We start from the raw sequence: 23124 nt of genomic DNA, 5'->3' as shown, positions 1-23124 counted from the left end.
TGGAAAAGTTTAGATCAAAGGTGGCACAAAAGGCCAGAAGATGCTTATTTTCTCCTCCTCAGATCATGGAAAGCCTCATTTAAGGCAGGAATCAAGTGATTCTGACTCACACAGTCAATCAGGACATGTATATATGGCCACTAATATTTTTGGAGGCAGAAGAAAATTGCCCTCAGCGCTTTGCTGAACATGCTGCTGATACATGGCAGCTGTGCCTTTGTCAAGCCAAGTACTAATATCATGTTACTTACATCAGTCATTCTTGCATTTGCGGTTTGCAAAAAAGGTCAAAAGAAAAATAGGATTTGAGTTGGGAGCTTAGAAATTGTGTGGTTTTACAGAGACTTCCGAGCTGACAAAAGAGAGGTTTGATCGCGTGGCAGCGTCGGCAGCCCAAGTGCACAAAAATGTGTGTTATATAAATAATTCAGCAGAATAGTTCAGCATATTCTCTTTCCTTTCTGCAAGGGTGCCTGAAGCACTTTCTCGACCCAAATTGTACTTGAAAATCAAAGAATTAACTCTTGTGCTCTTCATAAAAGAAAAAGAGCTGTAAGAGCTGTGAGAAAATCAAACATTTCTCTGTATTTGAGACGAGAATAGAGCATTTTAAGATATATTTAATGTGTTGTGCACTTAACTGTGATGCTGATCCACATGAGATTGTTTAAAACAGAAAGTGAGGGTGATTCCCTTCCCACACCTTTGCAGCATCAGCTGACTGCAGGGCAAACACTGCCTGGTTTAAACCAACACTGCTACAAGTGCCAAGTCAACGGGTGGTGAACGCTCCCAGGAAATCAACAACGCTTCTCTTGCTGTTCTGGTTCATTTTTATTTATTTTATTTTATTAGACAACTGCTTTCCGTTATAAATAAATAAGGCATGAAGGTTCTCCATACTGTTACAGAGCTGGTAGCCACAGCTGTGTGTGCAGCTCCTGATGCATCTGGGGCTGTGGGGCACCTGGAAATGCAGAGTGTGGAAGAGAAGAGCAGTTGGTGGTTTTGAGGAGGAGACCTCTGGAGCAGGGGTGGTTTGCACATCACACTCCTGCCAACTTACCTCTGTGTACATCTTAACAAAAGAGGGTGGTTTGGGGGGGGTGGTTTCTGTATTAATTCCACGTGGAGTGAAAGAAAGGTCACTCCTTGTAGCGTCAGAGCCCTGGATGGAGGGGATTATTCCATTTCCACAGTCTTCCCCTTCCAAAGCCACATTCGCATTTTTTTCTCTCAATGTTGCAAAGGTTCCAGCTGTTGACCCAAGATTTTGGGATGTAAGCTGGTGAAAACAGAATCCAGATGTAGCTGATGGTTGCTCCAGGGGGTTACAGAGTGGGTTGCTTACACTGAACTGCTGGGTTTTGTGGCTCAAAGCTCAGGGTGTTGCCTAAGCTGTAACTTGATGCTGCTTCTCTGCCTAAAACGTGTCTGACTGTACAAGGTCATCATCTAGTTCATGGAAGCTGGAAACTGGTGATTCCTGAGACTGCAGAGGCCTTTTGGCTGCATGTTTGCATGTCTGTGGAAGCCAAAGTGAGGAGATTTCAATGCTGGAAAGGGAACTGGAACATGAGAGGCAACAGTGTCTCAGACAAGAAAGATTATTTTCAGCAGGAAGCTGAAATCTGTCCTTGTGGCTGGGGAGATGTTTGGAGCAGGAGTGAGGGGTGATGTGTGATCCGTGCTACTGCCAGGGCCAGACTCCTGACCTGGGAGATGCTGCATCCCCTGGCTTGTGTGTGAGTCCCTGGGAGTCAGTTTTGAGCCCATGCAAGCTGTTTTTAAGGAATTTGCTACGATGGGACAATGACCTTTTGAAGAGCACAGCACAGGGAGCTGATACCCAGACCGTGAGATGAAAATGTGTCTCTGATATTGTAATAGCACTTCTTGTCTCACCATGGGAAAGCCCTAGGCACCGACTTCCTACCAGGCACGGTGCTTCACCTGGGTTGAAATACCAGAGCAGACTTAACGTGAATAAATCCCACATGCCTGCAAGGTCTGGAGAGTGTGGACTGAAACACTGAGCGACTCTGATGGAGATGGAACAATCAGTCTTATGTTTCTCTTCAAGTTTTTCCAGTTGCAATGAGCTTGCATTGTAAAAAGCTGAAAAACCTGACTGATAAGAGAATGGCTTAAATAGCAAGACCACGCTGCCCTTTGGGGAAGGCAGAGACAGAAGTCTCTTGGGTTCAAGCATAGGTTCTCAGCCATAAAACCTAACTGGAGGATTGGGCTGCTGTGCTGGGGCAGCCCCTAAAGTTCTGATGGCTTTTTGTTTTACTTTGAGGTGCTGTACTCCAGCTGTGGCAGGATGCTGGAGGACATCCAGGCTTTTGCTTGCAGATAATTGGGCTATAGGACAAGCTGAAAAAGGGTGGAGGGGGAGACTGGTTTCTTTTCTTTCATGGTGGGGTTTACATTGCTGTTGTGATGTCTGGCAGCGGCAGTAACTCATGCAGAGATCCGTCATGTGGTTTCTGAAATCCTCTAACTACAATGTACAATTGTCCCAATGGGTTGTCCAGAGCCTAAGCTTAAAAAAGTGAGCTGGGTCCCAGTGACATTCTCTCACTTGCAGACCTCTCGAGCCTTCAAAGCAGAGGGGCCACGTGGCATTTCCTGGGGCTCAAGAGGAGATGTGGCCCTTGCAATTGCACGTGGGAGCTGCGGAGAGCCAGGACTCATTTGCTGCTCTTGTTTTTCACTTTCGTGGCATTGATGTCTGCTTTTGTTTTCTGGATGCGGGAGAAGATCTCCTTAAAGAGAGCCTTGTATTCAGGCTGGCTCTGCTCCAGCCGCTTGTCCACGGCCTCCACATGTTTGCTGATGGTCTTCTCCATGGTTTTCCGCTCCTCCAGCTCGTGCCCCTCTCCTCGGAAGTCCCTGAAGGAGCTGTCGCGGGAGATGGGCCGGGAGGTCTGGACGCCGGCGTGGCGCACGCTGTCCTTGTGCTGGCGGCACTTGCTGAGCAGCTCCTCGTACTTCTCCAGCAGGGCGTGGTACTGCTCGTCCACCTCGCGCAGGATGGACATGCCGCGCTTGCGCACGTTGTTGGCGTGCAGGGTGTAGTTGCCCTCGTGCCGGCTCACGGCGTCCTTGGTGACGATGGCGTTCAGCGCCGTGTCGCTGCAGCTTTTCCGCACCGGGTGGTTTGGGGAAGGGGTCATGGATGTCCCGTGGCTTTTGCCTCCCTCCTCCTCGGACAGGTCGATGTAATCTGCTTCTGGGGCGTTGTTGAGCGGCTCAAGGAGGGCTTCGGACAGGTTGTCCTCTCTGCTGAGCAGGTACTTCTTGACTTGTTTCATCTGCTGCAGCTCCAGGAGCTCTGCCTCCAGCTCCTTGATGCGCAGTTTGCAGTTCTCCATCTCGCACACCCGCTGCTCCAGGTCCGAGTACTCCTGGATAACCGAGGTGTACTCGCGCTCCACCCTCTCCTTCCGCTGCTTCTCCTGGTTCACCTGGGATCTCAGCGAGTTCACCATGGCTTGGAGACGCTCGTTCTCCCTCTCCAGCGGCTTCTGGTTGAATTCTGTGGAAGAGCTGTGGACCTGGAATGCATCCTCGTACCTGAAAGAGGAGAAAGATGCTTGAGAGACTCTGACCAAGGAGTACTCCCATGAGGGATTTGTGTTTTATTGTTATGTAAGTAGTTCCACTGATGTCCAAAAAGGACATGAGCTCATGGAGTGAGATGTGCTTCTCCATGTGCCAGGAGACCACAAGGTGTGGCTCTTCTGGACACACAGGCAAATCTCTGTCCCACAGAACTTGCAGTTTTATTGGACAGCAGCAATAAAAGACAGGAGGGAAATGAGATCCTAAAAGGTAAAAGGCACATCTGGTTAGCAGCCAAGCCACCAGCATTGCAGTGAAGCAAGAATGAATGTTCCAGTGCTACCAGTCTGAGCTGAAAGTAGGTGGCTTTGGGTTTTTCCTGCTAGAGTCCATCAGCTGCTCTCTGCACCATGGAGTTCACCAACTACCCACAGCATATGGCAACAACCCCAGACCCACCCAGCCAAAACTCTGAAGCACAAATGCTGCTGCCAGTGCAGCCCTGTGTCTGGGAGGTGCTCTGGAGGGAGTGAGGGAAGATTTACATGGCAAGGCAAACAGATTTTTGATAGAAGTTCCCCTTCTTCATTGCCTGGGAAATGATAACAAGTTCTTCCCCCTTCCCTTCAGGAATTTGGGTTTTCCTCCTCAGTGAAGCACCCATGGCATCCTGTTTGTTTAGAACAGATTTGAAAAGTGCAAGCTCCATGGCTTCCCCTGGGAGGCATGGCTCTGGTGAGGGATATTGAACAAATTTCAAGGCACTGAAGGGCAGCCTGACCTTCAGAGCCAACTGTGGAGCTGCAAGGGGGCCCAAGGTCCTGTGGTAGTGGGGGGAGAGTGGGATTGGGGGAAAGAACCCAGAGACATTAAGTGGATTTTGCTGGGGGTCACGTTATGGCCTGATTAACATCCTCATTGCTGCTGCAATGAAAATGTCTTTGGTTCATATCCTCTGGCAGAGGATGCTTTCAGTAACAAAGTTTATTGATTGCTTATCTATTTAAAGAACCCTCTTTTGTGGACAAAGCTGAGCAAGAAATGTCCTCGTGAGGTCAGTGAATTAACACAGTCCTGGGTTTTGAGGAGGATTAGGGCTGCAGTAGTGCTGAAGGTACAGCACTTGGCAGCACATGTTGTATCTGCATGTGTGCCTGGTGTTCCTAGGGAGTGATGGAGTCATGCAGCACAAAATGCACCATCTCAAATGGTTTCAGTGAGCCAGAGGTGCTGGTGTTGTGCTGGTTTGGGAAAGGGAAAATGGGCTGTGCTGGTTTGGGAAGTATCACTGTGCTGAGATCACGAAGGCTCTGCCTTGCCAGCACCACCTTAGGCAGGTGGGTTGGTGAGAGGAACATCCCCCCTTCAGCTCCAGCCGTGGGTTTCAGGCTCTGATGCCCACCCTGTGTGTCTGAGAGGTTTCTGTGACACCCAGAGGGGCTCACCCACCACCTCCCATTTGTGGGGAGCATTTTGGAGGGGTTGCCACAGCAGAGGCTCCACACCTGGGGCTGGAGCACAGCTCCTTAAGGCAGGGGAAGGTGTGGATGGTTCGGCGCCGCTCCCGCTTCTCCCTCCGGATACGGAGCTGCTCCAAGCTCCGCATTTCCTCCACCTGCTTCTGCAGCTCCTCCACCTGGTTCTGCAGCCCCTCGATTGTTTCTGTCAAGCTGCAGAGAGAGGAGAGAGCACAGGTGAGGAGTCAGGTGCTACAGGTTCCTAAAAGGTTTGTTTTTCCTATAGAGAAATCCAGTCTAGGGAAGGTGCTTCCAGTTTCTAGTGTGTGCCCTGGGATCATGACATCACTTATTTTTTTGCTGGTCTTTCTCTATGTGGTCACTCTTGAATGGGGTTGGTTATAAAATAGGGGCAGGGGGATTGATTTGAATCCTTCTGTCCTCAAATCAGTTGGCTGAAGGAGTAACCTCTGGGACATAAGCACTCTCCTGAAACATCTTGGCACTTAAAACAAGCATCTATTCCTTTTGTTTATCTTGTGGAGAAACACAGAAACTGGGCAGAAATTTTGTTTTGCTCTGTCTGCAGATAATCTGAAAAACACTCTGCTCAGAAATTCCTTCTCCACACAGTTGTTTGCAAATGATGCTGCATTACAAGGACATGGCTTAGGCTGCTGTTTTTAGGGATGACCTTGATCATGGGCTTGTTTTAGGAAAGAAAATTTATTCATAAACTGGTGTTTCAGCATGGACTAGCCAGGGTTTCATGAGTTGCTGGATCTGTGCCTGGTGTTTCTTCAGGGCAGTGTGCTGGGGATCTCCCTGATAGGATTATGTGCCTTTTCTCCAAGGAAAAGCATCTGAGGAGAGGCTGCTGTGCCCCTCTCCAGGTAGCTTCAGACACTCCTTTATCCAGCCCTCATCCTAGGGATGTCTGTACTGTGGCTGACCCCTGATAAGTGGTATTACTGCAACACACTTGTGTGCTAAACATCTGCAAAAGTGGGCTGATGCAAAAGAGAATGGCTCAGGCAGCAGTGACAGGCTGCACTTTGGGGCAGGGGAAAGGTGATTTGAAGATCCAGGGGAGGCTGTACCACTGGATCTTCTGTTGGGAAGTCTTGCTTTCCAGCACGAGCTTCTGGTTGGCCAGCTCCAGGTCCCGCGCGGTCAGGTCCAGCTGCTCGTAGACTTTGGCGTGCTGCTCGTTCATCTGCCGCAGCATCTCCAGTTGCTTGGTCAGGTACTGCAGGGAAAAGTGAAAAAAAACCCAAACACCCAGGGTTTTCCACAAGCAGGAATTCCAACAGCCTTTGTTTTCTCTGACAATGTGTTCTTTGGCTCTGCCTGGTTGAAGGCTCTTCCACAGTTAAAATATTCATGCCCCCGACCACTGTAAATATTTTTGTGTCTAAAATACGATTGAACTTCCTCTGCCCTCTGTGAAGGGCACTAACCTCTATCTCCCTATATTCAGCTGCTTTTTTGTTCCCAGTGCCAAAGAAAGCTGATATCCCTGGGACTGAAAGTTGACTGAAATTGGCCACTTGGTTACTGGATCGTCTGACGGATCGATTGCAGAAGCTGTGTTTCCTTGGGAATTCAGGCTAAAACTCTGAGTCTGTGAAATATGAGGAGACCTGTGGTTTCTGGGGATTTGCACACCCTTTTCTGTAAGTCTGCCATTACAAAATCTTATCCTCAGAAGACTAGGAGAGGGGCATCTACTCAGGTGCTCACTCTCAGCTGGGGCCAGATTCCAGATCCTATGGTGGATGTGCTTCTGACGGGCTGCTGGAGGGGGAATGACTAAATCCATCCACTGGTTCCCTCATACATCAGCTGTCTGATCCCTGCAGCATCATGTGCTGCTCTTGTGAACTGGCAGAGCTCCTCTGCCCTGTGTCCTTTTAAATCAGGGGGTGTCCAGTCTTTTTTAACTCACAGATCCCTAGAAGGTTTTCAGTGGATGGAAACCCTCCCAGGCACAGCAGGTTTAAGCCTCTAAGATCAGTTCTGTGAGCTCTTAGAAATACTGCCCTGACCCCACAGGATGCTTGAAATGGGGGTTTAGATTGCAGCTCTTGGAGAAAGAGCTATTTTATGCCTCTAACAAAGGGGGCTGTGTTATTGGGGTGCTGAGGAGCCAGCTGGGAACAAATGTGATTCTGAATCTCTGGGATCAAGGGAAAGCTGCAGCAGAGCAGAGAGAAGGGAGTGTGAAGGCTGACGGATGTGCAGGGGAAGGCCAAACGTGACCCAGATGCAGCCTGGTGCCAAAATCCGGTGCCAAAATCTGGTGTACACATCTGGGCAGGGAGTGAGGGTGTGAGAAAAGGGAAAGTGCCAGTTCATAGGGCAACGAGACCCTCTCCAGGGCCGGGATGAGCTTTAATGCATCAATAGACTTTAAAACTCAAACTTCTTAAGTGCTTCAGGCACTTACAGAAGATACTTCAACTTCCATGCCCCACAGCACATCCCTGCCTTTCTGCTGGCATCTGTGCTGCTGGCACTGGTGGAAGTGCCCCTTCCCCACCTTTGCCCTGAGGTGACAGTGGTGGCCAAGCAGCCCCTGTCCCCACCCCTGTCCCGACTGTGTCCCTACCTCAATCTCCTGCACTTGCTCCTCGTTGGTGGCATACATCTGCTGCAGGGAGTCCTCCAGCTCTTTGTTTCGCTCCAGCAGTGTCTTCCCCAGCTCTGCAGCCAAGTGTAGGTCTGAAAAGCAGAGGGACAAAGCTGCTGCAGTTCCTACAGCTCCATGGCTGGCTGTGTTGGGATCTCCCCCTACCCCAAAAAGTGACCCCACATCAAGCACAACAGCACATTTTTCACGATACTGGTTTTACTGGCACGTTTTGACCTGGCTGTATGTTCACAGAACACACAGGATCTGGCTGCTTGTCTTGCTGGGCTGCAGGAGCAAGGGGAGGCCAAGCTCAGGACTCTGCAGCTCCTCCATGCAATGACAATTTAGTGCTTTGCTGACTGCAAAACCCTCCTGCACTCCCTGCATGCTGTAACCAGGATCAGCCCAGGATTTGGGCTGTGGCAGGTGCTCAGGACCCCCATCCCCTATCCCTGAGAAGGGCTCAGCACCCATGAGAATGGAGCAAAGGGTTGGTAAAGCCCTGCAGGGCCTTGGGGATGCTCTCTAAATTACATTATTATCTCTAACGAAGGGAGTGCCTTGCCTTCCCTGTCAGCCTCCATCCATCACCCACTAATAGACTGACAGGAGTAATAAAACCCTGTGTGGCCCGAGGGGGCTGGAGGCACCTCCCAGATGTGCCACCCTGGCAGCAGCTGAATCCAAGGCTCTTTCCTTGGGGCAGCTCCAGGGAAAGGACAAACTACTTTGTGTTCACTCTCTGCCACCTCTAAACGCCCTTAGGAAGCTACTGAAATAGTCTGACTTCAGGAGAAATGCAGGGAAAAGTAGATGTTGGCAGTGTGGTCAGTTGAAAATGCTGGTTTTGCTGCTGGGAAAAGAAAAAGCCTCCAGGCCCTGTGAATCCTGTGTTGGCCAAAGCTTGAGCATAAAGGTGATGCTGTTTGTGAGGCTGGGACAGCACAGCTGGCTCTGAGAACAGCTTTCCTAAGAACAGGAATTGTTTGTCTTCTTAAAACCTGACTATGAGCAGGTGGGTTTCATTTTTCTTGTGCTTCTGGAGGTAACAGCTCCTAGGAGGGCAGAGTGAAATTCTCACCTTAATCCTTCCAAAAGGTAAGGAAACAGGTCCTGGTGTGCATTATTGCTCTTTCTTTCTTTCTCTGGTGTGGTTATCATGCAGCTGTAGGTGATTAAGGAGTGACAGTCCTGCAGGGTATGGGGGACCTGGGTCTCCTGCCCTGGCATTTTCTCAGCCTGTTGTAATGCTCCCCTCTAGTCTGCATCTAATGATGTGCTCTGAAAAGGCTTTGTCAGGGCTGAGAGTAGCTATCATTTTCTTCAGTGGCCATGAAGTTGATTGGGAAAGAGGGATATTTGGTCACTAAGACAAGAAGAAGGGGAAGCAGGACTCGTGGGATGTATTCTGAGCCTGGGAAAGCCCTGACCTCTCACTCATCACAAAATGAGGCTCACGCTGACCTTGGGCACGAGTGCTTGTCAGGGGCTGAGCTACAGTGCTGTCAGTGCCTGGGATGGGGCTCTCCTGATGGATGGTGCTGTGCTGTGAGATGTGCTGACGTGTTACCACCCTGCGTGTTGCCTGTGTTTCTTTCTGCTGGCTCCCCAGATGTGGTGCTGCCAGCAGCTGCTCAGCATGTCCTCGAATCTCCCCTGTCCATGGGAATGTGCTCTCCAGCTGTGCCCTGCATTGCAGGGTGTTATTATTAAAAGGGCTGTGACCTTTTTAATTATAATCCTCTTCATTGCACAGTGACCCAGTCTGAGGACTGCATTTGCAGCTCTCCCTGCAATCAAGTTATTGGCACGTTTCCCCACGGACAGACCTCCCCCAACTATTTGGTTTTTTCCAAGCACCAAATTTCCCTCGTTTATAAAGTGCCCTTGGGAGACCTGAGTGTTTGCTACACCAGCTGGGGCTGGGGGAACAGCCAGATGCCAGCAGAGATGAAGGATAATTTGTGCCTTTAAGCTGCTTGGGGCTGTGTTTAATATCAGCAGCACCTTGCCAGAGCCAGTGTTGTTCCTGGAGAGTGGCACCTTGGAAATCACATCCCTGGCAGCAAGCAGGGCCCTGATGTGGAGGTGTGGAGTGAGAGGGCTCCGTGCTGTGCTCCAGGTAATGAGTCAAGTGTGTCCCCATCCCTGTGGATTACACCAGTGCTCTCCCACCATATGGCATCCAATTTAATCAGCTGGGGTTGAGTTAAGTGGATTAGGCAGTGCAAGATCCTGCATTGTAATTTAAAGGGCTCTGTCAGCAATAATTTAATGGGGGAAATGGGCAGCGTTTGGGGATGAGTGGGAAAGAGGAAAGAATGGGGCTTGGCTCTGAGAAGGAAATTGAGTCTTCATTTCCATTTTGAGAAAAAAGGGCCTGGGAGACTCCAGGCTTGAAGGACATGGGGGAATTGGTTCTTTTAGTGTCTTTTAACTGCCTCAGCCATTGTCACACACACTCCCTCACTCTCTGCCTGCCAGCCAAAGCATCCTTGGTAATCCTGTTTCATCCAGCCCCTTGTGCCTGAGTCCTCTTCCCCACCTGTTGGTCCCCCCAGCTTATGGGGCTGGGGGGAGGAGGGGGATGCTGTGGAAGTGCTTTAATGTCGTCTTTAGACCAGATCCCTCTTGATCTTTGTACTAATTGTGGCTCTCCCTGGGCTGAGGGAGCACACAGCTGCTCTCCACAGAGACCTTGGAAACCTGAGGCTGAATGTGAAATTTCACTAAGTTGTTTGAGGGAGAAAAAGAACTGTGTAGGGATTCAGGAATCCTTTCTACACAGTACTATGGTTTTCCCACAATTTTTTGTATTCCTCTTTGCTTCTCCGCTGTCAGACCAGCCAGCCAGTGCTGAAGGACTTGCCCTAATTTAGCAGATATGCTGATGCCTCCCTTCCCCCTCACCTCTGGATGCAGGAGGAGAAATAAAGTGCTGTGTGTCTGCTCGATGTGCCCGATCCCTCCACATCCTGCCTGTGCTGCAGGCACCACTGTGAAACCATGTTCAGCTTCAAAAACGGGGTCTTGATGCTGCCAAATGAGAACTATGGATGCAAACTGTCCCATGCAGTACCAGCCTGGTGCCCTCTGACTCCCTGTACTGCAACACTGAGGTGACCCTTGTAATTAACACCAGCCAAGGAGACATGCTGTGTCCCCAGAGGGCTGTGCCTGTGGAGCAGGGGAGGGAGGGATGGAAACTGCATTTCTCTGAAAGCTTCCATGGGAAAGGCCTCTGAGCAAGGAGGGTGGGGATGGGAAGAGAGACCATATGGTGGGAAGGGAGCAGGAGCTGGATCCAAGCAGTGCTTGGTACAGAGGAGCAGGGCTGGGCAGAACATCAAGCAGGAACCTTCCTGGAGCTGCACAGATCAGCAGCAGCAGCCCAGCAATAATTCTGCTACCTCTGTGCCACTGAGGAAGTTTGAAAACAAAACCATCCTCATCCAAAAGCTGTAGTAGGTTGCCTTTGATGGAAAGAGGCTGAGGGACAGACTGCAGGCTATTCCCTCGTGGCAGCACCCTGTGGCAGTCCTGGCACAGGTGGATGTTCCTGCAGGGGGCTGTGGCAGAGCTGGATGCTTCCCCAGCCTTGCAACGAGGCTCAAAGAGGATCTGGAGCTGTTTCTGCCTTCCCAGTGCAGGCCTGTGTCTGATTGAGCAGAGCACTCTGCCACAGCCCTCAGGAGGGGTTTCTTCCCTCCAGCACCTCCTGGTTGTGACTTTGAGAGAACATAAGCCTGGTGCTGGGCAGGTTTTGGCTGCTCGTGCCTCAGTGATGATCCAGTGGCTGTTCAGATGCTCCTCATAAATGCAGTTTTCTGGAGGAAGCCACCATCTGGTGCAGCTGCTTTGGTCTTTCCCCTGCCATCTCTCTTGCAGTGTGGCATTCTCATGTTCAGGCTGTGAGAGAACACACTGGGGATGCTGCACTTGGCTCCTCACCTTTAATGAACCAGCCCTGTCCCTGTCCTGCAAAGCCAGCAGCTTGCAGGGGCACAGGAGTCCTTTGCTGTGTGGCACAGATGAGCAAAGGTTTATGGATTTGCAGGTCCTTTTCAGCTGAGCGTGTACAAAGGAATTACTTGTGGTCCCTTCCTAAATGTGGGGCTGTGGAAAGGGCTGCTCCTGCCCTGTGCTGCACAGGGTGAATGCATCTGCTGAAGAGCAGGGAGGAGGGTGGGGAGGTCTCTGGAGGAAGCTCAGGGTGCTTGTGAGTTGATGGATGGGGTACACTGAGAGTTAAGAACTGATGTTTAATGCTGTTGACGTTTAATTTAATGGCATTTGCTGTCTGCTCCATTACACATGGGTACTTAAAGTCAGGGGTGGGTGCAATTATTCCTTTCAAAGTCTAAATGAATGATGCTATGCTGGTTTACCCTGGGACAGGGTATACTTGCTACTCATTTATTTTCCTTCATAGTTGCAAGGCATTGTGCTGCCTGGGTATATTACAAGGAAGATCAGCTTTTGTATATCACTGACTGATGCTCCATGGCAGGTGATGGGAGCAATCTCTGTACTTGGCCTGCATAAGGCATTGCAATGGAACTTGCTGGGGAGCAGGGAGGCAAATGCCATCTGGCAGCACCTCAAACACAACCTGAAAAAGCCTTTCCAACATGCCTATTCTACAAAGAAAGTGTTTCCCAAGGCCAGGTAGAGCTTCCAGAGGTTACTGTTGAGATGTGGATTCCCCATTGCTTTTACACTGGTGTAACTCAGACATTGCTGCTCAGTTCAGCTTTGCACTTGGTGTTCTGTGTGGTTTTGGGGAGGATCTGCTATTTTGGTGTAGTGGCGTGTTCCACAAAGGCAGGGCTTGCTTTGTAAAACAGCCCCAGTGAAGCAGGTGGGGAAAAGCCTCTGTTGGGGTTGGGTGAGGGCAAACAGGGTGCCTAAGCCCCTGGCAGCACAGCTGTCTCCTCCTCTTCCTTCTCCTCCTTTCAAACTGTGGCTCTTGTTGGGCTGAGCTGATGTTGGTCACACTGGCATTTTTGTTACCCTAATGAGATTTGCTGGATTTCCTGCTTAGTGTTTTTTTTTTAATTTTTTTTTTTCCTTTTCTTTCTCTTGTGTAATCTGTTATGTGCTCCTGTGCTGCCTTTGGCTGTGCAAGTGTCCCTGGTGGGGGGGCTCAGGTGGTGGCAGAGGGGTGTTTGGCAGGGGATCAAGGCAAGCCCAGTGCACTCAGAACAGCTCCTTCCACGGTATCTGGAGCTCCCCTGGGCATCACCAAGGAGTGGAAATCCCTGACAAGGGGCTCAGGGACGCACTGTCTGTACTGTGCTGTGCTGCAGAGAAGTCCTCCAGCTCTCTCAGCCCCTGCTGCTCTCTTCCTTGCCTTCTATATTTTTCAGTTCTATTCGATATTTCCTCTATCAGCTCTCCTTTATTCTTCTTAGATGCTCACTAGACTTTTTAGATTTAATTTATGCCTTTTCTTTCTTCCCTCTTATCATCCTGCACTCTGAATTCTCCTGTGTATATAAATACTTGAGACCCAGGGTGGTCACCTCTGAGCTGTGTCTCTACAAACACACACAGAGCAGTCCCATCCCTGTGCTCACAGCAATTGCTGTGCCTTTTGCCAAGCTGTTAGAGCATGAGAACACAGAGGATGTTATTAGACCATGGCTGAGGCCCCATCTGCATCTTTTCCTGCTGTTCTCTTATCTGAACAGCCTCAGTGCCTGTGTTTGCCTTATAGGCTAAAATGGCTTGAAAGAGCTTGGTGACTGGTGGCTCCAAGGCTCTGATAGTGCACCTGGATCAGAATGTCCTAAATAAATATATACAAGTGGGGCTATTGAAGAGGAGGAGTGAAGAAAGAGGAGGGAGAAAGGGAGCCAGAGCTTTCCTGCATGCACTCCTCCCCCGGGCAGCAAATCTCCAACTAATTAATTATGTTGGGCTGCAGAAAACCGTGAATAAAGGCTTCCACTCTTTTAAAGCTAAAGACACAGGCACGTGGATGGCTGCCATGTGGCAGAACTCCTCTCCCCTCTGTGTTTTGGGGGCAGGAGGCTGTAAGTGACCCAGGATGGAGAAGGAGGATGAGCACCAGGGTGCTCAGCACAGCACTGTGCACGTGCAGAGCCCCGAGCAAAGGCTCCCTGTGAAGGACAGGTCACTGTGCTCACGTGGCAGGGCATGGTGCCCACAGCACTGGGCTGCCACAACCATCTCAGTCCTCCTGCCCTGCTCCTGAATGTGTTCCCCTACTCTGAGCCGTTCTCAGCCAACTCAGATGCCCTTGCTCCCCTCTGGCTAGGGGGAGGCAGGTGGAACCACTGATACTGAGTGATTTGGACACTCAGGGCACTCAGGGAGCAGCCATTCTAGCACAGCTGTCACTGTGCAGCTGTGGCAGCCCCCACGGCCCCTGCCAGCACTGCCACTGCTGGTCACTTCTGTCTGCTACCTCTCATGTCCAGAGGCATACAGGTACAGAGACCTTTCATGTGTTACAGGTAAATGCAGAAACAGCCTGACCCTCTGCAGCAACACCAAAAACCTGCCCACCTCTTCTCCATCAGCACTTTTTCCTGACTTTGAAGAAAACTGTATCATCTTGCAGGGTGCTGCCCCACTTCTGCTCCTTTCCCATCTGCTGCTGGGGAGTTTAGGAAGCCCTGTTCCTCCAGGTGCTCAGCTCACAGCCCAGCTGCCTTGTGCCTGGCTATTGGCACAGGCTGGAGATGCTGCCCATGTGGGAAGAGATCCTGACCTCAGGTGAGTGACCAGTGCTGTTTGTGCAGCTGCACAGCAAGAGCACAGGGCTGTAACCTTCCAGTCTGAGTTTGCAGGGAAAGGGAGTGATTAAATACTTGATGCACTCTCAAAATGATGTTATGTCCACCACTAGTTCTGAGCAGGATGCAGAGCAATACTTCTTTTGGGGGCCCAACACTCAAACCAGTGTCCCTGACACAGTTCTGCTTCAAAGACTGATGCTTGTGGGGTGTGCTGTGCTGCTCCTTGCTCTGCCTCCTCCTGCAGACACCAGTGCTTGACCACCACCTCCCAGTTCAGGTCCTTCCCAGGACTCAACACTTCCTTGTGGACCTGGAAAACTTGGAGGGTGGCATGATCACCTCCTTGCTGCAACTGCTGGTGCTGCAGCTGCAAATTTGGAAGAGTCCAAGAAGCGTGGACCTGGATATTACACACTTGAAGGTCTGAATTCTTCAGAGAGGAGGCAAATTAACTGAGCAGGGCCAGGGCAGCTGCACATGGGATAGACTACAGTGGCTTCCCAGAAAGCTGTAGAGGAACAGTCTGTTTTAGCCATTAGAACTGTCACTTTTTGGAGAGATGGTTTATAACTGTTTATTAAATACACATGGAAAAAACCAAAAACAAACATAAAATCCCTTTGAAATTCCCAGCTGTGCAAAAGCAGCAGTTGTGTAACATCTGGTCTCCCTGCTTTGGGGTATTTTGTATTGGAGATGTTTTCCTAAATTCTTGGCCCACATATCACATAGTGGTTTTGGGCAGATTAAGTAGAAACTTTGGAAACCCTGAAGGCGTGTTTAATGCCAGCACACAGACCTGTTGGAGTGAGATGAGGTGGGAATTTAGCACTGTGCTGCTCTGGGGAAAGCCTTTTGGGAGAGGAGACAGAGTGAGAGTGGGAGTGAGCGGGCAGTGCGTGATCCTGAGTGCTGGCACTGCTTTTAGCAGGAGCAGGATGGGACCCTGGTGCTGTCACTGCTCTGAGTAGTTCCTGCCTGTCACACTGAGTCAGTGCATGTGCCCTGTCACCAGCCAGCACTGGCTGGTACAGGAGCAAAGAGAGAGGACTGGAAAATGCTGGAGTGGGGGGACAGGCTCTGTGTGCAGGGTGTTAGTGGCTGGTGCCTTGGCTCCCAGTCCCTCAGGCTCAGAGCTGCTGGGGGAAAACGTCCTTCAGGATTCACACCATAAATTCTTTGTGCATGGCCTTGCCAAGGAGAATTGCCACTGTTAGCTGATTGTTTCAGGATAGGAGATATGGAAAACTCTGATTTTTTGTTTGTTTGTTTGGGGTTTTTTCTTGTTGTTTTGTTTTTGTGGGGTTTTTTCAGTTTTTTTTTTTTTTTTTTTTTGTTTCCTTTCCAGCAGTTCCTCTAATTCTGCTCCCTCCCACAGCTGGAACTATGTGCCTGGGCTCAGCAGACGTGGAGAGGAGAGCTTCTGGTCTCTCAGTGAAAGTTGCTGTGTGGGGCTTTCTTGTGCCCCTTTTTGGCTTTCTTGTGCCCTTTTTTCTTGCTGCCTTCATGTAACAAGGGAATTTTCACTCTAGGAAAATACATCTATATGTATTCTTTCCCTCCCCCCCATATTTGGAGTCTCTCATCACTTCTTTAGACTAACCTGTCATCTTATTTCCTTGTCTCCTGTGACTTTTCTAGTCCCTCTTGTCATTCCTAAGCAGCTCAGCAATTAGTCACTGAAAACTTTCCACTTCCATAAGCTACCTGCTGGACTGTACTGCTAAATAAATAAGTGGCTCAGCTACTGCAGGCAAAGCTCTGTCCTTCTGGCTTGCCTCTAGGGAGGGAGGGAGGGAGGGAGGGTGGATAGCTGCTGTGCTCCTGGAGGACAGGCAAGGTGTGTCCCTGGACTGCTGGGATAACTGCCTCCTGAGGGGCAGAATATGAGTTTCACCAGCTCCCCTGTGCAGTGAATGCTTTGGGCAAGCTGATAGTGGACTGCAGTGCTCTGGAGCACCCGGGTGGTGCAGGTGTGGGTGCCAGTGGGTGCCAGCATGGATCCCCTGGGCTCACCCCAATGCCAGGACGTGGTCACTGGAGCACTGGTGACCCTGTGTCTTTACAGGATGAGTTGGGAATGGTGCAAGCTCAGCACCTTGTGTCAATTTCCTTCTTAGTACTCAATCAATCAGATGCTTGGCAAGAGGAGGAGGAATTAAAAAAGATCCTTAAATCTGGAGACCTTTCGAGGTTACAGCTGTCACGTCCTAAGCCTGCATTGCAGATGGTTTGGCCCAAAGGTTTCTGTGGCTGCCCTGGAGGACAATTGGTCTCACAGTGGCAATGAGGTGATGTGCTGGTTCTTGCACTCCCTCTGGTCCTGCTGCCTGTCTCAGAGCAGTGAGAGGCTGTTTATTGACAAAAAGGAATCATTCCACACTCACACAATCCTAGCATGTGCTGAGTTGGAAGGGACCCATCAGGATGATCAGGTCCAACTCCTGGCCCCATGCAGGACACCCAAGAAACCCCCATGTGCCTTAGGCTGTGGTTAGGGCCAGGGATAGAAGGGTGGCTCTGAGAGGCCTCCTCTTGGGTTGCACTCTGCTCTGACTGCTGGCAGGGGGATAGGGAGGCTGGGAAGATCAGGGAGTGCAGTGGCATGATTGCAAGGAGGATTCATCTTGTGAGATTGCTGCAGTGAGAGGAAGGCTGGAAGTGGCTGGCAGAGCTGCTGGGTCTGTTTGGATCCAGATGCAATTGAGTTGGCACTCAGCCCTCCCAAACACAAACGCTCCTGATGAACAGGAAAGGTGCCCCCACTTATCTGCAGCTCAGACTCTCTAATTTTAGCTCATTCATTCTCTTGGGGTCTGCCTGCACGTAGGCTCTGTGCACAGGATGTGATGCAACCATAGCCACATCATCAGTTCACAATGGCTGGAAAATGTTCACCAGAATTTTATCCTGGTTTTAACACTTAGAGGCACAGACTCCCCAGCCCGTGGAAGGTGGCTGGACCAAAGCAGCACTGATATCTCTTCAAGCTTACAAAGCAATAAGCTAAGTCAGGCTATGAGGGAATTGCAGCTCCGTTTTTACCACGTTTCTCAAATGAGAAAGCCTTCCCAGAGGGAACATCATTGCAAAGGAAGCCTCACAGGACACCACTGCTGTTACCATGTCATTGCTGAGGGTCCTGGCTGGGACCTGAGTGTCTCCTGTGTGCTGAGGCATCTTGGTACAATGCCTTGAGCCACAGAGTGTTACAGTGTGCAGGAAACAGGTAAAGGCATCTGAAAGACACTGGCTTAACCTGACCAAGGCTGGAAGGGCCTCGAGCCTGGGGACCAGATCTTGCTGCTTCCAAAGCATGTGCTAGATGCACCCTGTTGCTGTGGACACTTCAGGGGTAAGAAAGAGTGATTGGGATTTATTATTTTGCAAAAAATAGTTACTTTGGCAAGGTGAAACTCATGGAGGATGACAAAGAAAGTAACAGGTACTTGGTGTGGAGCTGGAGGCATGATTTCTACTCTGGTGCTAAAATGGTTAATTAACATAATCATCACAGAGCTCCCAGTTAAGCCATCTGTTGCTTAGCAAACAGTTTTGGATGTAAATGTAATAAATATTTGATGATGCTGTGAAATGATGATAAAGGCCCAGCAACCAACTGGTTCACGGAAGAACCCTCTCTGCTCTCCTAGCTTGGATTGTTTCTTGTTTCTCCCACCTCTTGCTCCTAAGGAATGGATTTAAGCCTCTGCTTTTGTCCTCTGCCCTCTTGGTGCTGCTGCCAGGCGTGGGTTTCTGTGCGACCCTGGGCTCCTGGCGTGCCAATCCTCTTAGTAATGCCTCTAATCGTGCCACGCTGGATGCCTTGTGCTGTGCTCCACCCCCCATTCCCAAACCAAGGGCTCCATGGCTGTGCCGCCACCAAAGACCTCTGTGTGTCATGCAGAGGCACAGGGCATGTGGACAAAGTCTAGCACTGTCCTTTGTGATGCTTGTGTACCGTGCAAATTAATTACGGTTGTAATTACCCCGTAGGACCTTTCCATTTGGCTGATTCCAGTTAAAGCCTTCCCGCATCTCTCCGTGAGTTTGTGCAAGCCTGTGCAGCCCCTATTCATATACAGGAGGCTGCAAACCCAAAGCTGGGCTTTGTTTTGGGTGTGTGTTTTCCTCCAGTTCTGTATGTGCTCAGAAGTGGAGCCTCTATCCAGCCTCAGTCCATCATCTGGAGACAGTCATTCTGTTTTTGGGCTGCTGGGACAGAGCTGGGAACCTGGCCTGTAGTGGGAAGGTGCTCTTATTGTTGTGAGCCAGTTGTACAGTGCCAGTGCTGACTCATGAACCTGACACCAGGGACAACATTAGGCTAAAAATCAATTGGTCCCATGTCGTTCAACAGTCCCTCTGTTCATCCCTAGTTCTGCTGTTCCTCTGCCTACATCCCACCCCTGGAGCAGTGCCCAGGCCCCTTGTGAGCCATGGGAAGACGTCACCCAGAAATGTGAATTTCTGAGCATTCAAAGGCTGCACTGTTTATCCAGCTGACAGCTTCATCTCCATGCTCTTGGCTTTGTTGGAGTGTTGTGTTTCAAAGAACAGGGCCCAGTGTCCCACTACTTCCTGTTAATTGAGAAATTGGGGTTAAAGCCCAGCTGTGACAACCCCTGGGGGGCTGGTTATCATTCCTTGCTGGGCCCCTGTCCTGCAGTGAAGTTGTATAAACTTCAAATCATGACATAATGTACTGGAGCGATGGTGGGCTGAGGCACTGCAGCTGGACTGCACATCCCTGCTGACAGTCAGCTGGAAAAAACAAATATAAAACTGTACCTATAGCACAATGTGCCAGAGGAGGGGAACTGTGTTCAGGTAGGAATGATTGTTTGCTCTGCATTGCCAAATCAGTCCCGCTCATTCCTGGGCCACTGGCCTGAAATGGGACTTCTCCCAGTTATTTACTTACTGCGTGTTGACTCAAAATATTAAGATAAGAAAAATAAAAAAATAAAAACCAAACCCAAATACTCACAGGCACTAACTGTCCAGTCTTAGAATAAACATTCTATTCTATTTTCTACTTCAAAGCAAACTACAGAAGTCACCAATTATCTTCTAACAAGGCTTCTTTTGCTGTTCAAAACTTGGCCTTGATTTTTTTTTCTTTTCCTCCCATATTTCTCCTGATATTATGGCTGATTGGAAAAATCTCCAGAAGTAATTAGGTGACTAAGAAGATGAAGATCCCTTTGGATTTGGGCTTGGACAGCAAAGCTTTTGAGACAGACTTTCAGTATCCTTAGCAATACATTATTTCCCATATATTAATTTCTAACTAATGTGGCTGGTAACTCTACCTTGGACTACTCTGAAATAAAAGCAGTGTCATAACTACCCCTGTTTGATTCTGCCTGCAGCAAGTTTTTTTGGGAACCAGCTTCCTTGAAGATGTAACACAATAAATTATGTACTGCCCTAGTGCTTAGGACAGCTCTGGGCTCCCTGCCTCTATCCATGGGCTTTAAACTTTCCTCGGCCAGGACAGCGGTTTGGAGCAGCCGAGATTTGCCGCTGCAGGATGTGGCGCTGGCTTTGCCGACCAAACAGCAGAACAGAGGGAAGGTATCCCACCCTCCCGTCCCCGGGGTCTGCCCGTTTTCTGGTCCGCGCATCCCCTGGCCCACCATCTCTGGCAGCTCGCGGCGTGCCCCATCCTTACCCTGCTCCAGGTCCTGCTGGTCGTACCAGGGCTCCTCTTCCTCGCTCTGAAACTCCTCCATCCTGTCGGCGCTCAGCATTTAGCACCAGCGGCCCGGGGAGACGCGCAGCATCCGCCGAAGGGGGGCCCAGCGCCTCCGGAGCGCGGAGCGGGATGGATGCGGGGATGGATGCGGGGATGGATGCGGGGATGGATGCGGGGATGCGGGCGGGGATGCGGGCGGGGATGCGGCCTCGGTGCCCCGACCGGGCCGGGAAGGAGGAGGTGGCACGACGTGGCAGCCGGTGCCTGGCCGCTGCCCCGGCTCTGCGTGCCCGGGGGGGCGGCTTCCTCCTGCCTGCAGGGCCGGGGGGGCTCCGGAGGAGGGGATGCAGCGGGGACGTGGCGGCCGGGGCGGGGGGGCACGGCTTGCACAGGGCTGGGGGATGCACAAAGGAAGGAAGAGGGCCCGGCGCAGCCAGGCAGATCCTCGCTCCGCAGCTCGGTGGGGACCTCTAGCATGGAAATGCTGCAAAGAAAACCGGCGAGAGGGAAGGGGGAGGCGAGGCGAGACCGTCCTCCTTCGCCTCCTTCTTCTCCGCCTCCTCCTCCTCCTCCTCTCCGCCCAGCCGTGCCGCGGACAGCGGGGCTGCGGGGAGCGGGGTGCCGGGCTGGGGTGCCCTGCCAGCCGTCCCGCAGCCCCCTGCTCTGTCCTGCGGCTGGAATGCCGTGTCCCTGCCTCGCCGTGGGCTTCGCGGGGACTCGGGGCAGCCACGGGGCTTTCAGCGCCTTCTCTGCCTGGCTGGGTTTGTTCCTCAAGAGGATCATCCATCCCCGCTTAGCTGGGGCTGCAGAAGGGGACACGCCACACAATCAGCCCCACAGCATTTGCTCAGCGTGGTGTCTTCCTCCAGCCCCGTGTTATTTTGCACTCTGATAGGAAATCAGTGCCTTTGATGCAGGTTCCTCTTTCATTTTTCTTAGGTTTGTGAAGGATGGAATGAACTTAAAACTCAGGGAAATCAGGATTTATAAAGTTCTGAGGAGGAAATGTGTCTGTTACATATAAGTAAATTCAGAAAATGTCTTGGATTTTGCCACCTTAATGGAATAAGGGTTAGAGATGTGGTCATTCTCCTAGCTGGAGTTTGGCATAAGGGAATTTATTTGTGCTTGTCAGCCCTGGAATCTATCAGAGATTCTAAGATCCAAATCAACTTCTGTGACAGTAACAGTGTGTCAATGTGTTTAGATAATTTAGATAGTTTTGTTTTTGTTGTTGAGGGTTTTTTTGTGGGTTTTTTTTCCTTCTGAGTGATAGAACTCCACAGATTTAAATTTGATGGCATTACCTTGCAATGGTGCCTACAGAAAAAGCAATATAAAGTGTCTACGCAAGAGCAGCAGACTGTGCATCCAGAAAAGATGGGATTTGTGTCAGAAAACTCTATCCAATCCAGCAGTGACAGGCAGCTGGGTGCCCCTGGGTGATTAAAGCAAGGGCTAGTACTCAGCTCTTGTGTACCACAGCAGAGGAGGGGGATAAAGATGGGAATAAGGGAGGAATTATAGACTATTCCTCTCTCCTTTTCTCCTCATAGAGCTCTCCATCACATACACACATTCTGAAAATTCAGTGGCTGCTTGGAAAGTCATCTGCTTTAATACAGTCACAGACCGGGATCAAGGAGTCTCTTCAACTTGGCATTTATAACTCAGCAAACATAGTCAAGCACTTGTGGTGTATCTGAGAGAAAGCCATCTCTAGGTCATAGATATTTTTCTAAGCAATTTTAATACAGAAATGGGAAAATCTTAACTTTCTTGTGCCTGTTGAAGAGTCATGTGGATAATGCCCTTAATGACATACTTCAACTTTTGGTCAGACCTGAAGTGGTCGGGCAGTTGGACTAGAGTTCTATTATTTGTGAGAAATAATTGCTTTTGAAAAGTATTCTGTTTGTAACAGAATTCTTATAACATCTCTCATAATAAATTCTTATCATTTATCTGTATATTGTGGCCATATTGAGTATTTTGATGCAAAGTCCCTGGCTGTTTGGCAGCAAAAGCCAGATTACATGATTTTGTGAAAATATTTTTTCCTGTAGGTTTTACCAGAATGTCTCAGATCTCATATGTCACTCAATCGAGTCAAACACACTCCTGTACAGGTTATATGCCAAAAAAAGAGAATTCCCACAGTCTGCCCCAGCTGGAGAGTCAGCACACTGCTTTCTTTTGCAGAACGATGGAATTACCTCACTTTTTTTCTGAAGAAAGGTTGTAGAGTTGAGCATGTGAAATATAACTTAGGGACACCAAAAAGACCTGCTTGCAGTTCCCAGAGCTGCTCAGAGCGGAAAACCGCGATGATGGCTTCAAAGGCAGCACAGAATGCCCTCAAACATCTGCTTTGAGGTGCTCAGTGAGTGCCAAATCCTGAATTCCCAGCACCCAGGGTTATAAAACATCCTCTCCTCGTGTGTGGGTGGAATTTCATTAGGGTTAATGGGCCAGTGCATGCAATGAGCTCCTCATAAGGTGCTGGAACAGGGTCTGGGTTAGGAGCGTGCCTGTTCCTGGCTCCTTTCAGCTCAGGGCTAGGGGCATCCTGCTTGTACCTCTGCACCATCTGGGCTTGGCACCAGGCTCGGAGAGTGGCCGGAGATGCCTTGACAGGAGCTTCAGGGCACAAAGGCTGCGGGCAGAGCGGGAGAAGGGGCAAGAAAAGGGGAAAAGCGGTGACATGAGAGCAGAGGAACTTGATGCAGGGATAAGGCAAAGGATGGGGCAGGAGAAAAGGGCTGTAAAGGAAAGCGCAGGGCAGAGAAGGCAGAGGGAGCCTAGGCAGGAGGGGACAGCGAAGGAAGGAGAAATGAGAAAAGCCGTGAGTGGAGATGAGGCAGGCTCTGTGGGGAGCACAGTGCGGGAGGGAAGGGGCTGCGGCAGGGAGGGCGAGAACGAAAGGGTGAAGCGGCGGATGGATGACAGGCGGAGGTGGGAAAACAGGGGAGGCGGCGGGGCGGGATGTAGGGA

General features: G+C 50.4%; 1 protein-coding gene across 1 annotated transcript; it reads right to left on the bottom strand.

The window, feature by feature from the left end:
* Positions 1-819: 819 nt before the first annotated feature.
* On the bottom strand, positions 820-20645 carry CDR2L (cerebellar degeneration related protein 2 like). Its single transcript, XM_064395954.1, has 5 exons — positions 20107-20645; positions 7639-7751; positions 6128-6276; positions 5076-5240; positions 820-3582 (listed from the first exon to the last, which is right to left on the bottom strand). Exons 1-5 carry the CDS (start codon positions 20183-20185, stop codon positions 2697-2699), a joined length of 1392 nt encoding a protein of 463 aa, XP_064252024.1. The 5' UTR covers positions 20186-20645; the 3' UTR covers positions 820-2696.
* Between the last annotated feature and the right edge of the window lie 2479 nt (positions 20646-23124).

This window comes from Passer domesticus, chromosome 20 (genome assembly GCF_036417665.1).
Source record: "Passer domesticus isolate bPasDom1 chromosome 20, bPasDom1.hap1, whole genome shotgun sequence".
In the NCBI taxonomy this organism is placed as follows: domain Eukaryota; kingdom Metazoa; phylum Chordata; class Aves; order Passeriformes; family Passeridae; genus Passer; species Passer domesticus.
The sequence above is the reverse complement of the archived record's forward strand: the minus strand, read 5'-3'. Positions and strand labels throughout refer to the sequence as shown.